At 43.0% G+C, this 15540-nt stretch overlaps 1 protein-coding gene across 7 annotated transcripts in view; it reads left to right on the forward strand.

Annotated features, from left to right (window-relative positions):
* The window catches only part of CSMD3 (CUB and Sushi multiple domains 3), a 2007504-nt gene that overhangs the window by 1129494 nt on the left and 862470 nt on the right, over positions 1-15540 (forward strand). For all 7 annotated transcript variants that reach the window (XM_075352941.1, XM_075352934.1, XM_075352935.1 and 4 more), the window contains 2 exons: positions 777-964; positions 4905-5093. In XM_075352941.1, the coding sequence (XP_075209056.1) occupies positions 777-964; positions 4905-5093 (377 nt within the window). The remainder of the gene's footprint in view (positions 1-776; positions 965-4904; positions 5094-15540) is intronic.

Consider the following 15540-nt stretch of genomic DNA (forward strand, 5'->3'; position numbering starts at 1 on the left):
ACATGTTTCTGAAAAACAAAACATTGGCAACATTAAAAAAATACATTTAACATAGAAACTTGATTTAAACAATAGGTAATTTTCTGATCCCCCTTTCCCCTTGAATGAGTTGTAAATCCTTTGAAATGGCCACACTGTCAGGATTCTATAGTCCCGATGACAGAGCTGTGGGCGTGTTACCATCAGTATGTGATTCACGTACAAACCTTCACATCCCAAGTACATGTGTGTGATCTTGCCTAAGTGAATTGAGCAAGGCCAGATATCTCTAATCTTTTTGTGGCAATAAGTATTCAAATTGGATACTTGTGGTCACATGACCGTCCATCACCAAAGAATCCTGACCGCATGCAAACTGCACACTGCAAAGATGTACAAGCCTGCATTTACTTAATGTGCAACTTGTACCCTAACTTTTTCAGCAAGAGTTGAGCAAACAGATGAAACTGTGATGTCCACTCTGGAGAAAACCACTTGTTTAGCATGGTCAACCATTAGTTTAATAATGTAGCTGCTAATATATTTTTTCTGCAGTGGTTGCTGTAGAAGGATTGTGTGGCTGTCTGCAGCTTTTTTCACATCCCTTGGCTAATAAGCTGGGTTTTCCGCTATGAAAGTCATTGCATGCAGCTGTCAGTGGGTGGGTATTCATGTTAAAAGGGAATTTTGAATGGGATTTCAAATCAAAAGAACAGGAGAAAAAGAGTTAGATAGGTAAAAAAAATGTCCAGTAAATGAAATCACTATATCATCCCTTTTTTAATTAATTTCAACAGATTTCAAACTGAACTTAATTACGACGTCTTGGAAGTACATGATGGTCCGAACTTGTTATCACCAATTGTGGGATCATACAATGGCACCCAAGTGCCACAATTTCTGTTCAGCAGCTTGAATTACCTTTATCTTCTCTTCACTACGGACAACAGTCGATCTAATAATGGATTTAAAATACATTATGAGAGTAAGTACCATATATATTGACATAAAATATTTTTTTTTCTTTGAGGTAGAAAGGGGGAATGGGAGAACTAGCTGCCCAAGCAAACTTCAGTCTGTTATTGAAAGTGTATGATCTGCTTAAGAGTCATTAACTCTTGAGAACAGACTTTGACCAAAGACCAGAGATACCAACCTTGGAAAACTCTATAAGGGTGGCATGTAAGCAGAAGTTAGTGGCTTTTTTGAAGGGCATGGCTTATAATATTCTGCTAACTTAAAGAGGTTGTCCACTCTTTGATGACTTATCCTTAGGATAGGTCATCAGTGTCTTGACGGCCATGGTCTGACAACCCATATTCAACGATCAACTGTCCCCTGTGCCGATGGTGGCACCAGGCAGCTAGAAATGCTTTTTTCTGGAGCAGCCTTGCCAACTGATAGAGGCAGTTGCCGGGTACTGCACATCCACCTCCCATTAAAATCAATAGGAGATTGATGTGCAGTACCCAACAGCGATCACTATCAGAGGATGGGTAGTTTCAGAACTGAGCATTTCTGGCTGCCGTTGCCAGCACCGAGTACAGTTGATTGGCAGAAGTGTGGACTCCAACCGATTAGACATTGATAACCTGTCCTAAGGATAGGCCATAAGTGTAAAAGTAGTGGATAACTGTCAGGCTGCCACCAGGGGGAGCTGGAGCCCTGCAGGAAAAGATACTACACAGAGCTGAATTAGCATAGAGGGGGACTAACAGTGTGTGCTGGAGCACTGCCCTGCAGAGTCAGCCAGAATACAGAGTCCACGGGGCATGCGGGTGATGGTCAGGCAGGCCAGGTCATATACAGTACAGTGAGAAAGAAGACTGGAGGAACGAGCAAAAGCAGGGTCAAGGTCAGGCCGAGGTCAGTACCAGAGGAAGCAACCGAGTGGGAAGGTAGGAGAAGGGGGAACGACTGGGGCTATTGTGGGAAGGAAGGAGGTGGGACGGAACACAGACAGAGCACAGGGGAAGGATGGATCAGGAAACACTTACAAGGACCAGCAATCACAGGCAAAGCAGTGCTAAGCTTATAGCGGGCGCTGGTTCACTAGAGATGGCAGAATTTAAAGCATCCAAGCTCTGGAAGTGAGGCCCGAGGGAAGTCTCTGCCCCTTACCCATGTGGACTAGGAGGTGGAACCATGACAAAATCCTTTTTAAACAAGACAACAAACTAGACTAAATACTTACTCTCCATACCCCAAATTTCACTTCATGCATCACATTCCATGGGTATCCATCACTTCATAACCAAATTGCACACTAATAGAGTACAGTTGATTGGCAGAAGTGCGGACTCCAACCGATTAGACATTGATGACCTGTCGTAAGGATAGACCATAAGTGTAAAAGTAGTGGATAACTGTCAGGCTACCACCAGGGGGAGCTGGAGCCTTGCAGGAAAAGATACTACACAGAGCTGAATTAGCATAGAGGTGGACTAACAGTGTGTGCTGGAGCACTGCCCTGCTGAGTCAGCCAGAATACAGAGGCCACGGGGCATGCGGGTGATGGTCAGGCAGGCCAGGTCATATACAGTACAGTGAGAAAGAAGACTGGAGGAACGAGCAAAAGCAGGGTCAAGGTCAGGCCGAGGTCAGTACCAGAGGAAGCAACCGAGTGGGAAGGTAGGAGAAGGGGGAATGACTGGGGCTATTGTGGGAAGGAAGGAGGTGGGACGGAACACAGACAGAGCACAGGGGAAGGATGGATCAGGAAACACTTACAGGGACCAGCAATCACAGGCAAAGCAGTGCTAAGCTTATAGCGGGCGCTGGTTCACTAGAGATGGCAGAATTTAAAGCATCCAAGCTCTGGAAGTGAGGGCCAAGGGAAGTCTCTGCCCCTTAGCCATGTGGACTAGGAGGTGGAACCATGACAATAACCTTTTTAAACAAGACCCCAAACTAGACTAAATACTTACTCTCCATACTCCAAATTTCACTTCATGCATCACATTCCATGGGTATCCATCACTTCATAACCAAATTGCACATTAATAGAAAACAGTTGCATTGTCACTTGACTACTATCAAAGTGTGACACAAATCAGAAGAGGCATATCCTGATGGGGGGGCTCCCTAATTTCTGGTCATCAGGTAGCCCCCGAGTCTTTTTGTTGTAGATATACAAGTAATAAGATTAGATTGATGGTAGATAGATAGACAGATAACTAATAAATAGATAGATAGATAGATAGATAGATAATAGATAGATAAATAGATACAGTTAGGTCCAGAAATATTTGGACAGTGACACAATTTTCGCGAGTTGGGCTCTGCATGCCACCACATTGGATTTGAAATGAAACCTCTACAACAGAATTCAAGTGCAGATTGTAACGTTTAATTTGAAGGTTTGAACAAAAATATCTGATAGAAATTGTAGTAATTGTACACATTTCTTTACAAACACTCCACATTTTAGGAGGTCAAAAGTAATTGGACAAATAAACCAAACCCAAACAAAATATTTTTATTTTCAATATTTTGTTGCGAATCCTTTGGAGGCAATCACTGCCTTAAGTCTGGAACCCATGGACATCACCAAACGCTGGGTTTCCTCCTTCTTAATGCTTTGCCAGGCCTTTACAGCCGCAGCCTTCAGGTCTTGCTTGTTTGTGGGTCTTTCCGTCTTAAGTCTGGATTTGAGCAAGTGAAATGCATGCTCAATTGGGTTAAGATCTGGTGATTGACTTGGCCATTGCAGAATGTTCCACTTTTTTGCACTCATGAACTCCTGGGTAGCTTTGGCTGTATGCTTGGGGTCATTGTCCATCTGTACTATGAAGCGCCGTCCGATCAACTTTGCGGCATTTGGCTGAATCTGGGCTGAAAGTATATCCTGGTACACTTCAGAATTCATCCGGATACTCTTGTCTCCTGTTATGTCATCAATAAACACAAGTGACCCAGTGCCATTGAAAGCCATGCATGCCCATGCCATCACGTTGCCTCCACCATGTTTTACAGAGGATGTGGTGTGCCTTGGATCATGTGCCGTTCCCTTTCTTCTCCAAACTTTTTTCTTCCCATCATTCTGGTACAGGTTGATCCTTGTCTCATCTGTCCATAGAATACTTTTCCAGAACTGAGCTAGCTTCATGAGGTGTTTTTCAGCAAATTTAACTCTGGCCTGTCTATTTTTGGAATTGATGAATGGTTTGCATCTAGATGTGAACCCTTTGTATTTACTTTAATGGAGTCTTCTCTTTACTGTTGACTTAGAGACAGATACACCTACTTCACTGAGAGTGTTCTGGACTTCAGTTGATGTTGTGAACGGGTTCTTCTTCACCAAAGAAAGTATGCAGCGATCATCCACCACTGTTGTCATCCGTGGACGCCCAGGCCTTTTTGAGTTCCCAAGCTCACCAGTCAATTCCTTTTTTCTCAGAATGTACCCGACTGTTGATTTTGCTACTCCAAGCATGTCTGCTATCTCTCTGATGGATTTTTCCTTTTTTTTCAGCCTCATGATGTTCTGCTTCACCTCAATTGAGAGTTCCTTAGACCGCATGTTGTCTGGTCACAGCAACAGCTTCCAAATGCAAAACCACACACCTGTAATCAACCCCAGACCTTTTAACTACTTCACTGATTACAGGTTAACGAGGGAGACGCCTTCAGAGTTAATTGCAGCCCTTAGAGTCCCTTGTCCAATTACTTTTGGTCCCTTGAAAAAGAGGAGGCTATGCATTACAGAGCTATGATTCCTAAACCCTTTCTCCGATTTGGATGTGAAAACTCTCATATTGCAGCTGGGAGTGTGCACTTTCAGCCCATATTATATATATAATTGTATTTCTGAACATGTTTTTGTAAACAGCTAAAATAACAAAACTTGTGTCACTGTCCAAATATTTCTGGACCTAACTGTAGATAGATGTAAATATTTAATTATGACATGTTAATTTTTTTAGGTGTAACAGTGGATACACATTCATGCTTGGACCCAGGAATTCCTGTACATGGTCATCGTTACGGCTATGACTTTTCTTTTGGGTCTACTGTTTCCTTTGGATGTCAGCCCGGTTATACACTAAGCCATGAAGAACCTTTGTTATGTGAGAGGAATCACTGGTGGAGCCATCCCCTTCCAACTTGTGATGGTAAGAATTTAACAGTTGACGTGATCTAGTTATTTTCATGAAGCCCAGAAACTTTCCAGAAAGTAAATTCTACCAATTTATATGTGATTAGTAACATAATGTTAGAAAATAAAGTGGTTGTATACAGTTGAAATAATATGACTAAGTTCAGTTAAAAAATGTACCGTTATTGTTTATGGCTGTCTCTAATATTGCAGCTCACCATCATTAAAATGAGCCTAAATGTTTTTATACAATAAAATTGGATTGTTTGTGACTGAACACCATACAAAATCTTAAGCTCAAGGACTGGAAGCAAGGATATGATTTTTTTTACTTATTTTTTATTCTATGTTAAAGGTCCGTGATATTAAATAAACACTCAGTGACATAGATTTCTTCTGACATATGTTTGAGGATACGGCAAGGAATTATGAATGTCAGTCTAGTTTAAACTTATATCCAGAAACTTTAAAAATGTTAAGTGCTGCATGGTCAATTGAGATGATGCAGTAATAAGGTTTTATACAAATATGTGTGGCGCTCTGAGCCTAGTTGCCACAGATAATAACTGCATGTGTATTTCAATCTGTATAACATGCATTGTCAGCTTTAATGGGAATTGGTTTTCTTTGCTGTTCACGACAAGCATATATTTGCTCATACTCCCTTACTGGGGCTGTTCACTTGAAATAAAACCAACGCTTGAGTGTGCGTCCTAGAAGGAGATAGGGAAGGAGCTTAGATGTGAGGTAAATTTAGTCAGAGTTGGAGTGGCAGGAGGGTGGACGTGTTAGGTGAAGTGAGGAGTGTAATATGGAGATGGTCCTGTCCTCAGGTGACTGCTAAAACCTCTGGAAAGCCAGCTACACATTGGCAGGGTATCAGTCCCTAGGCCACCAGGACTTTCAAGGTCAGTGGCAAACTGAGAGACTGCTATCAGCCTTTTTATAAGGTGCAGTGAATTTCCTGGGAGCACAGTGACACGTATGAGTCTGGAAACCTCTGGAAGAAACAGTGAGATTTCCTTCAGGATTTCAGTCACCTGCTCGCCGGAGGGGATTCAAAATCCAGAGTTCTCTTATCTTGAAAATTCCAGGATATCAATAAACCTATTCTCAGATAGGGAAATAGCAGCAGAGGAAGAGTACACTAACACCATACAGCAGAGAAGCCAACTCTAATCAGGGCAGAAAGAACCACCATCTCTGCATGCTGTGAGAAAAGTTTTGCAGAGCTCCAGTAAAAAGGTAAAAGCTCCCTGTCCTGTCTCTGGCTGGATTTATTATCTACTGCGCCATCCCTACCTCAACATCCCCAGGAGCCAGCCCTAGTCCCCCCCAACTAGGCGAGGGGACAACCCTCTGGCACTGCGCATCGTCACCTAACTCATGGGAACCTCCAGCAGTGCCCGGCCATACCAAAGCCGAACATCCCAAATAGCGTTTCAAACTATTTATTTATATTATTTTTCTCTCCTTTTTAACATTATTTTTAACTCCCCATTAGAAAAGCCTTTTGATCGGGCCTGGTATGGTCCCATCGCCACTTGGAACCACCACAGTGACATCAAAGGTCTACCGGGGGTGGCACACATGCATTAATTCATGAATGAAAGTTACTAAATAGATAGATAGCCAGCAAGAAATAGCATAAAAGGACTGACCAAATGAATAAAACACCATCTTGAAATGAGTGAATCTTATAAAATTTGAATTTCCCAGCTTTGTCAAGTTGAAAAAAAATGATTTTCAGCAAACCTTAAAACTATGAGGTCTCCTAGGACTGTATTGAACACTTCTCAAGCTCATTAATACAAATGCAGCCTTTCTTATGCCAAAGTGATCTCAAATTAGTGGTTACAGGTATATGGATGGTGAGTGTTTTCACTGCAGTCCTGTTCCAGACACTATTGTTTGATTTTTAAAGATCTTTGTCATCTTTGACATCCTCTCGCTATCCCGATTCACTAAAAAATAGCTGCTGCATTCCCTGCCTCTGATTTTACACAGGCTATGATTGTCTTTCTTGATTGGTTGTGCTATACAATGTGATAGGATAGCTGCAAGATTTTATGGGAAAGCCTGTATAGATGTAGCTTATGTCATGTAATCTTCTAATGATTAATGCAAGTTGAATCGTATAATGTTTGAATTCATTGAGTCCAGCGAATTTCCTAAAGTTTTACAAAATTCAATTAATTTCAAAAACGCCTGGATAAAGTACACCTTGCCATTTCAATTTCGTCCACAAGATGGCAGTTTATAAAGATACATACAAAAATAATCTGGGAGATGTGAAGGATAAAATTTTTTAGCAAATATAGTAAAAAAAATTAAAGCCAATACATAATGCACTAGTGACCTCTATAAATATATATGGGGTTCCAAAATGAGTCTCCCGAAAATTCAGATAACACTAGTCAAAGTGACGTAAGGAAGGACAGCCGGGAGCCAGGGAGACGCTAGACCAAATGGAAATCTTTGCTTCAAAAGCTTTGTCATGACTATTGTTAGCCAAAAGCAAGTTTACAGACCAAAAGAACTGATATTATTATTGTGTATCTATCAGGGGGTATGTAATTACAGGACAGGTGGCCCATAGTCTGTCCCTCAGACTTGAGATCCTGCGCTGTCACTTATCTCAGAGTTAAGCTTGATGGTAGTAAGGTCCGAGCCCCCACCATGACACTCATCTTGAGTGTGTGCTCTTGATATGTGCCAAGTGTTGTTCTTCTGGTTCTCAGCATGACCCTGACTACTGTCCGAGCCCTGATCTTACTCCCCCTCTCCCACTCCCTTGGGGTGGACTGGAAAACACAAAGACAAAACCCCACAAAAATATAGACAAGGAAGTACGGAAGCTCATACACACAGCACTGAAAACACAGAGCAGAAGCAATACTGGGGAGCAATGAAAAAGGGAACGAATTAATGCACAACATGGCAACGCTCATACCATTCAAAAGCGCAACACGGATCACCATTAACAGGATAACCACCAAGACCGGGATTGCTAAAGCTGTCATCGGCATATGCTGGAAGGAAGCCGTGCTTTAAATAGGGAGGAGACAGCTGCACGTGGCAATTAGCAACCTGAGCACTTAGATCCTGCTCACAAGTTTACAGGAATTAACTCCTGCAGAGCTGAAGACCAGTGAACCTGAACCAGCCAACGCCCGGCTCTGGATGAATAATCCAGTGCCTCAGATTGCTTGTTTTACTCTATGGTATTAACAGTGTCCGATGACGCCATGCCAGCAGGTGTGTGCAAGGCTAAACATCACATGACAGAATCATTCAATATCCCACTTAGAAGTATTCAATACACTATAAGCTACAAATGTCTTGATAAGGGCATCATTGAACAGTCAGTCTCAAAATACCAACCTCTTACAGCTACTGAGTCATGGTAGCTAATTTTACCTCTACCATGTTGTCCTAAAAGGTCATCTCTTTGGAGAAGAGATGTTGATGCAAAAATCAAGTCTTAATATTTGGCTGAAGTATTGTTTCTTTTCATATCCTCAAGTCCCGAGTCCTAAACGCTCATAATAGAAGCTATTGTGGCATGGCAGTAAGGTTTACCTCTACTGTGCTGACCCGGAAGGGTATTAATCTTGGAAAGGAGAAGAGCCAAGGTTAAGTCTTAAAGCCTTCACTAAGTACCTGTGTGGCTGACGGCCTCATAATCAATATTCTGCTGCTTCTGTAGTATAGCCTCACGAGCAGAGACAGCTTTGTCTGTCAAAGTTTAAAAAGTCAGTTCAGGCTGCCTGGCATAATCCTACACTTAAAGTGTATGAACCATATACCTCAGGTTTTTATAGGAAAATAGTTTAAATATTTGTTCAATCTTGATCCCTTTTAAAATTTGGAATAAAGGCAGCAGTAGCGTTCATACCAGACAAATGTGAAAAACTCTCTAATGCCCACTATATTGTTCATTTATGTTCCACACACCTTGAAGTTACTTAACAATTATTTATCTGCTCACAATTGTATGCTTCTTTCTGGTGCCTTTGTGTTCCTTTATAATAGAAAATGCAATGTACCCGATGTAAAATAATTAAATTCTTTCATTGGTATTCAACTCACGCAATGAAAATAGAAATTTAATTGACTGCTATTGTTTATATATATATATATATATATATATATATATATATATATATATATATATATATATACTAGCTGTACTACCCGGCTTTGCCCGGGTTAATAACTGCTGTTAACAAAATAGAATGTATTGACAAAAATGTATTCTGCACACAAAAACCACAAAACAAATAGATAGAAATGTAATTATTAAAAGGCAAAAACTAAGCTAATAGAAGCATTTCACAACATATATTTCAACACCACAGATATTCTACACAGATTTAACTAAATTGTCCAAGTAATGTGCTCCGTCTGTCTCTTTCCAGATCTGTCTCTTTCCCCGTCTGTCTCTTTCCCCATCTGTCTCTTTACTCGTCTGTCTCTTTACTCGTCTGTCTCTTTCCAGGTCTGTCTCTTTCCAGGTCTGCCTCTTTCCAGGTCTGCCTCTTTCCTCATCTGCCTCTTTCCTCGTCTGCCTCTTTCCTCGTCTGCCTCTTTCCTCGTCTGCCTCTTTCCTCGTCTGCCTCTTTCCCCATCTGCCTCTTTCCCCGTCTGCCTCTTTCCCCGTCTGTCTCTTTCCAGGTCTGTCTCTTTCCTCGTCTGTCTCTTTCCAGGTCTGTCTCTTTCCAGGTCTGTCTCTTTCCAGGTCTGCCTTTTTCCTCGTCTGCCTCTTTCCTCGTCTGCCTCTTTCCTCGTCTGCCTCTTTCCCCGTCTGTCTCTTTCCGCATCTGTCTTTTCCCCCGTCTGTCTCTTTCTCTGTCTGTCTCTTTCTTTGTCTGTCTCTATCTCTCTGTTTCTTTCCCCATATGTCTCTTTCCAGGTCTGTCTCTTTCTCAGGTCTGTCTCTTTCCCCGTCTGTCTCCTCGTCTCTTTGTCTGTCTCTTTCCTTGTCTGCCTGTCTTTGTCTGTCTCTATTTTTCTGTCTCTTTCCCCATCTTTCTCTATCAAGGTCTGTATCTTCCCCATCTATCTTTGTCTGTCTCTCTGGCTGTCTCCTCCTTCCCTGTCTCTGTCCCTGTTTGCATGTCTGTCTGTCTCTTTCCCCATCTGTCTCTTTCCAGGTCTTTCTCTGTCTGTCTCTTTCTCCGTCTGTCTCTGTCTGTCTTTTTCACAGTCTGTCTCTGTCTCTTTCATCGTTTGTCTCTGTCTGTCTCTCTCTCTGTCTATCTCTGTCTCTCTCTATCTGTCTCCCCACCAACATCTTATTACCTCACACATAAGCTTCTTATACTATGAATGTCTTTTGTTCCTATAGCAACCACTCACAGCTCCAATAACCTGTAGTTCCAGGCTCCATTTACTTTAATGAAGGCATGTTTTTTGGAGAGTAACTGTAAAGCGCGGGGTTAAATTTTCCTGTCAAAACATAGTCTACGACGTTCCCTGGGTCACATGAGGTGTCTGTTCAAAATTTTGTGATTGTGAATGCGACTGTGCAGATACACTTTTCGTTTCACTTTTTCCACATTATGTAGATAGTGGCAAAATTGATTGGTAAATTGGAACGTGCGGGGTTAAAATTTCACCTCACAACATAGCAACCGGCGCTGCCCGGGATAGTAACTGTCTCTCTCTTTCTCTCCCATTTTCTGTCTGTCTCCCCCTCTGTATATATCTTTCTGTCTCTCTCTCTTTGTCTGTCTCTTTCCCTGTCTGTCTCTGACTGTCTCTGTCTATTTCCCTGTCTGTCTATCTATCTCTGTCTCTTTCTCTGTCTGTCTCTTTCCCTCTCTTTCCCTGTCTGTCTCTTTCACTGTCTGTCTCTTTCCCTGTGTCTGTCTTTTTGTCTGTCTCTTAACCTGTCTCTCTCTTTCCCTCTCTTTCCCTGTCTGTCTCTTTCCCTGTCAGTCTGTCTCTTTGTCTGTGTCTGTCTCTTTGTGTCTGTCTCTTACCCTGTCTATGTCTGTTTCTTAGCCTGTCTGTGTCTGCCTCTTTCCCTGTCTGTGTCTGTCTCTTTCCCTGGCTGCATTGTGACACACCAACATTCCATATAAGGTTGTGGTTGCTGAAGTTCTGGCTGCACTGTGGCTCCCAGCTCCATTGGCTTTAATGGAGGCAGGTTTTTTGGCGAATAACTGTAAAGAGCGGGGTTAAAATTTCCCCTCAAAACATAGCCTATGACGCTCTCGTGGTCCAGAAGTGTGAGTGTGCAAAATTTTGTGGCTGTAGCTGCGGCGACGGTGCAGATGCCAATCCCGGACATACATACACACATACACACACACACACACATACACACATTCAGCTTTATATATTATATATATATATATATATATATATATATATATATATAGAGAGAGAGAGAGAGAGAGAGAGAAGAGAGAGAGAGAGAGAAAATGAGTAAGTCCAGCATGGGCTCAGCAAACCAGGATTGGAGTAAAACTTTCTCTTCTTTATTAATCCTCAAAGTATAAAAATATAAAGACCCACAAGGATCAGGAATCAAAGTGAATGGCAGAGAAATAGTGCAAATGGAACTACGCGTTTCGGCAGTCTTGTCCGCCTTCTTCACGGTCCAAACCATATACTGTGTATATATATATATATATATACATACATACATACACACACATGCACTGTTCTTACACAAACACACGCATACATTTGAAATATATATATATATATATATATATATATATTGTTTACACAAACACACACACATGTACAAATATTTGTATATGTATATATCTAAGTATATACAGACATGGCCGAAGTGTCGGCACCCTTGAAACTGTTGTATCTCTGCCAGAAATTATTGTAATTACATGTTTATTTCCGTTGTGTGTATTAGAACAACACACAAAAAAAAAGAAAAGAAAAAAAGATACATTAAACATAATTTCACACAAAACTCCAAAAAATGGCTGGAAAGAATTGTTGGCACTGTGATGGTGGAATATTGTGGATTGTATACCATTTTGTGTGGGTTAATGTTTGGGCGTGGTTCACTGTCTCATTTGTACTGCTTCTGTGTACATTGTCTCATTTGCAGGTTTAATTCCTCCCCTGCCAGCCTTTTGTTCCTAAGTTGGGGGAGGGGGCATGAGATCCTCCTACTGTAAACTCTCTGCTTACCTGGGAGATTGAGTCAGTCTGTTGGGAACTTGAAGAAAGAAGATTGATCCTCGGGGAGGGAATAGCTGAGGCTGTGGCCAGCCTGCCAGAGAGACTGTGAGAATACCCTATTTGCCTGGAAAAGGACTGCTGGAGGATTGTGACTGATCCCTGGGACATTTATGCCATTACTGGACAATTTTACCCTCTGTTTTGTGGATTATGTTATGAACCATTTGATTTGCTTGGAATAAATGCTTATTGGATTGAACAGCCATCGCTCGCTCTATTGATCGTGTGAAATGGGAGAAGGACCCCGTGACAACTGCTGGCAGCGGCGAGATCAACAGAGCGCAGCCTAATGGAGATCCACCAACAGAGCAAGTACAGAAACTGGACCGCATCCAGTCTAAAGGAGAGAGCCAAAGATCTGGGCCTGAGCTACCAGGGATTGAGTAAAGAAGACTTAATTGATCTACTTGTGGGTGAGAGCCAGTCCACTTCCTCCCAGATGTCTGACGGACAAACACTGGGGACGGGAATCCCTGCCCCAAAAGCCAGTGGGTGGTGTGGTTTGAAGAAGAGATGGCAGCTCTTGGCCATGGTGTATCTCAGGAATATAGCGAGCAGGCTGCTCGCCGAGCACAGATGAGACAAGAAGCAATGGAATCCGACAGAGGGAGTAATGTGAGTTGGAGTGTAAACCCAGCGATCCAGGAGCCTGTGCGGATCACCCGGGTGGACTTCAAGCCATTTGATGAGGCTTCCGGAGATGTGGATGGGTTCTTCAAGGACTTTGAGCAACAGTGTGTCATGATGGAAGTTCCCCAATCTGGCTGGATGCATTTGTTAGTGGGACTCCTGAATGGAAGCCTGGCAGAGGCTTACCACACCATTGACTCACAGCGGAACCGGGATTATAACAGTGTAAAGCGGACTATCCTGGATTACCATGCCATCACCTCAGACTCACATAGGGCACAGTTCCGAGACTTCCCATGCACCATGGGGGATCGTTTAGGATGTATGCCCATAAGATGTCCCAGGCATGTCGGAGATGGCTGAAAGCGGAAGACACCTTCACTGTGGAAGACGTTATACAGGTATTTCTTATAGAACAATATCTGTACAAGTGTCCCTCAGAAATACGGGAATGGGTCAAAGAGCGCAAGCCGTGCACCTTGGATGGAGCTGCAGCCCTAGCTGATGAGGCCCTTACTATCCGACCACAATGGAGGGGGCTTCTTGACAATAAGACACAGCCTGCTCCTTCTCCCCTGCCGTCTCCAGTTATATCTGCTCCTCCAACCAGCCACAGGCCGATGATGACCACGGCTCACAATCCTCGTCCCCAACAGTTCCGACCACGCCCTGGGGGATCACAGAGAGGAGATGTTATGGGTGCGGGCAAACTGGGCACCTGCAATCCAGTTGTCCCGCAAGGACTCGGAGGGACCCCCACGCACCTCCATCTCGTCCGGTGCATTTTGTGCATTCCATGCCGCCTGAGGAAGAGTTACCACCACCTCCACAGTAGTGTACTGCTGACCCCTGCACCATAGATGCCCCTGTTAGAGTGCATGGCCTCCGGCCTTTGTCACCAGGTTCTCCTACTACCTCTCCAGAATGCACATTAGAAGAAGTCTGACACAGAGGAGATGTTATCGATGTGGGCAGCCTGGGCATTTGCAAAACATTTGCCCTGCTGTTCGATTGAGGAATGACTCAGACACTTGTGGTCGGCCACTAGGGGTTTATTGGATGCGAGCCACAGCCCCGAGTTCCTCTCACCTTCAAAGTAAGCACTTACAGGAGGTTGTGCTGGATGGACAGAGAGTCATTTGGATTTTGTGACTCTGGGGCATTTCTCACAATAGCTGATCCCCTCGTGGTTTGGCCAGAGGCGATACATCATGCACCAGGGATTGTTATTGAATTGGCTGGAGGACAGAGGAGGAATATCCCAAAGGCGACTGTAGATCTGGACTTTGACTTTGGGATCAAGCAATGTGTGGTTGGGGTGATGAGCGGGCTGCCTGCAGATATTCTCCCTGGAAATGATGTGGAAGATCTACAATGTCGATTTGTGGGTACAGGAAACACAGTTTGAGTGAAGGAGGACACAAAGGGAAGCTTGTCCTTCCAACCCTATTGCTGTACAAGGGACTACCTACAGCTTCTCCATCCAATACAAGCGTGGAAGCCAACACCAGTATGTTGATGCACTATTCTAGCAAGAAGAACCATAGACTATCCACAGCTGAGCAATATGGACTTAAGTGAGATAGCCAGAGGTCTGTGTAGACCTCATGGCATACTCCCTTTTTCAGAAGGAGGGAGAGGTTGTGATGGTGTAATATTGTGGATTGTATACAATTTTGTGTGGGTTAATGTTTGGACGTGGTTCACTGTCTCATTTGTACTGCTTCTGTGTACATTGTCTCATTTGCAGGTTTAATTTCTCCCCTGCCAGCCTTTTGTTCTTAAGTCGGGGGAGGGGGCATGAGATCAACCTACTGTAAATTCTCTGCTTACCTTGGGAGATTGAGTCCGTCTGTTGAGAACTTGAAGAAAGAAGATTGATCCTCTGGGAGGGAATAGCTGAGGCTGCAGCCAGCATGCCAGAAAAACTGTGAGAAAACCCCATTTGCCTGGAAAAGGACTGCTGGAGGATTGTGACTGATCCCTGGTACATTTATGCCATTACTGGATAATTTTACCCTCTGTTTTGTGGATTATGTTATGAACCATTTGATTTGCTTGAAATAAATGCTTATTGGATTGAACAGCCATCGCTAGCTCTGTTGATCATGTGATATGGGAGAAGGCCCCCGTGACAGCCACCTTTTCAAAATTGTGGGTAAACATCTCTATTTCAATGATGTGATGCTCAGTCAAACTCACCTATGCCAAGTAACAGAAGTTCACTCAATCTTTGCATTGCATGTCTGTGTGTGCAACACTAAGCATGGAGAACAGAAAGAGAAGGGACTGTCTCAGGACTTGAGAAACAAAGTTGTAAAAAAAAAATTAACAATCTCTAGGTTACAAGTTGGGAGATCTTTATGTTCCCTTGTCCACAGTGCACAACATAAAAAAGAAAAATTAAAAAAATGTACAACCCTTGGCAATGTAGCTAATCTCCATGAACAGAGAAAATTTGATGAAAGGTTGTAAAGTAAGGTCATCTGGATGGTGGATAAGCAGTCCCAATCCAGTTCCAAAGAAATTCAAGTAGTCCTGCAGGCTCAGGATGCATCAGTGTCAGCACGATATATCTATCAACATTTGAATGAAATGGAAAGCTATGGCAG

Source organism: Anomaloglossus baeobatrachus, chromosome 6 (assembly GCF_048569485.1).
Source record: "Anomaloglossus baeobatrachus isolate aAnoBae1 chromosome 6, aAnoBae1.hap1, whole genome shotgun sequence".
Lineage (NCBI taxonomy): Eukaryota > Metazoa > Chordata > Amphibia > Anura > Aromobatidae > Anomaloglossus > Anomaloglossus baeobatrachus.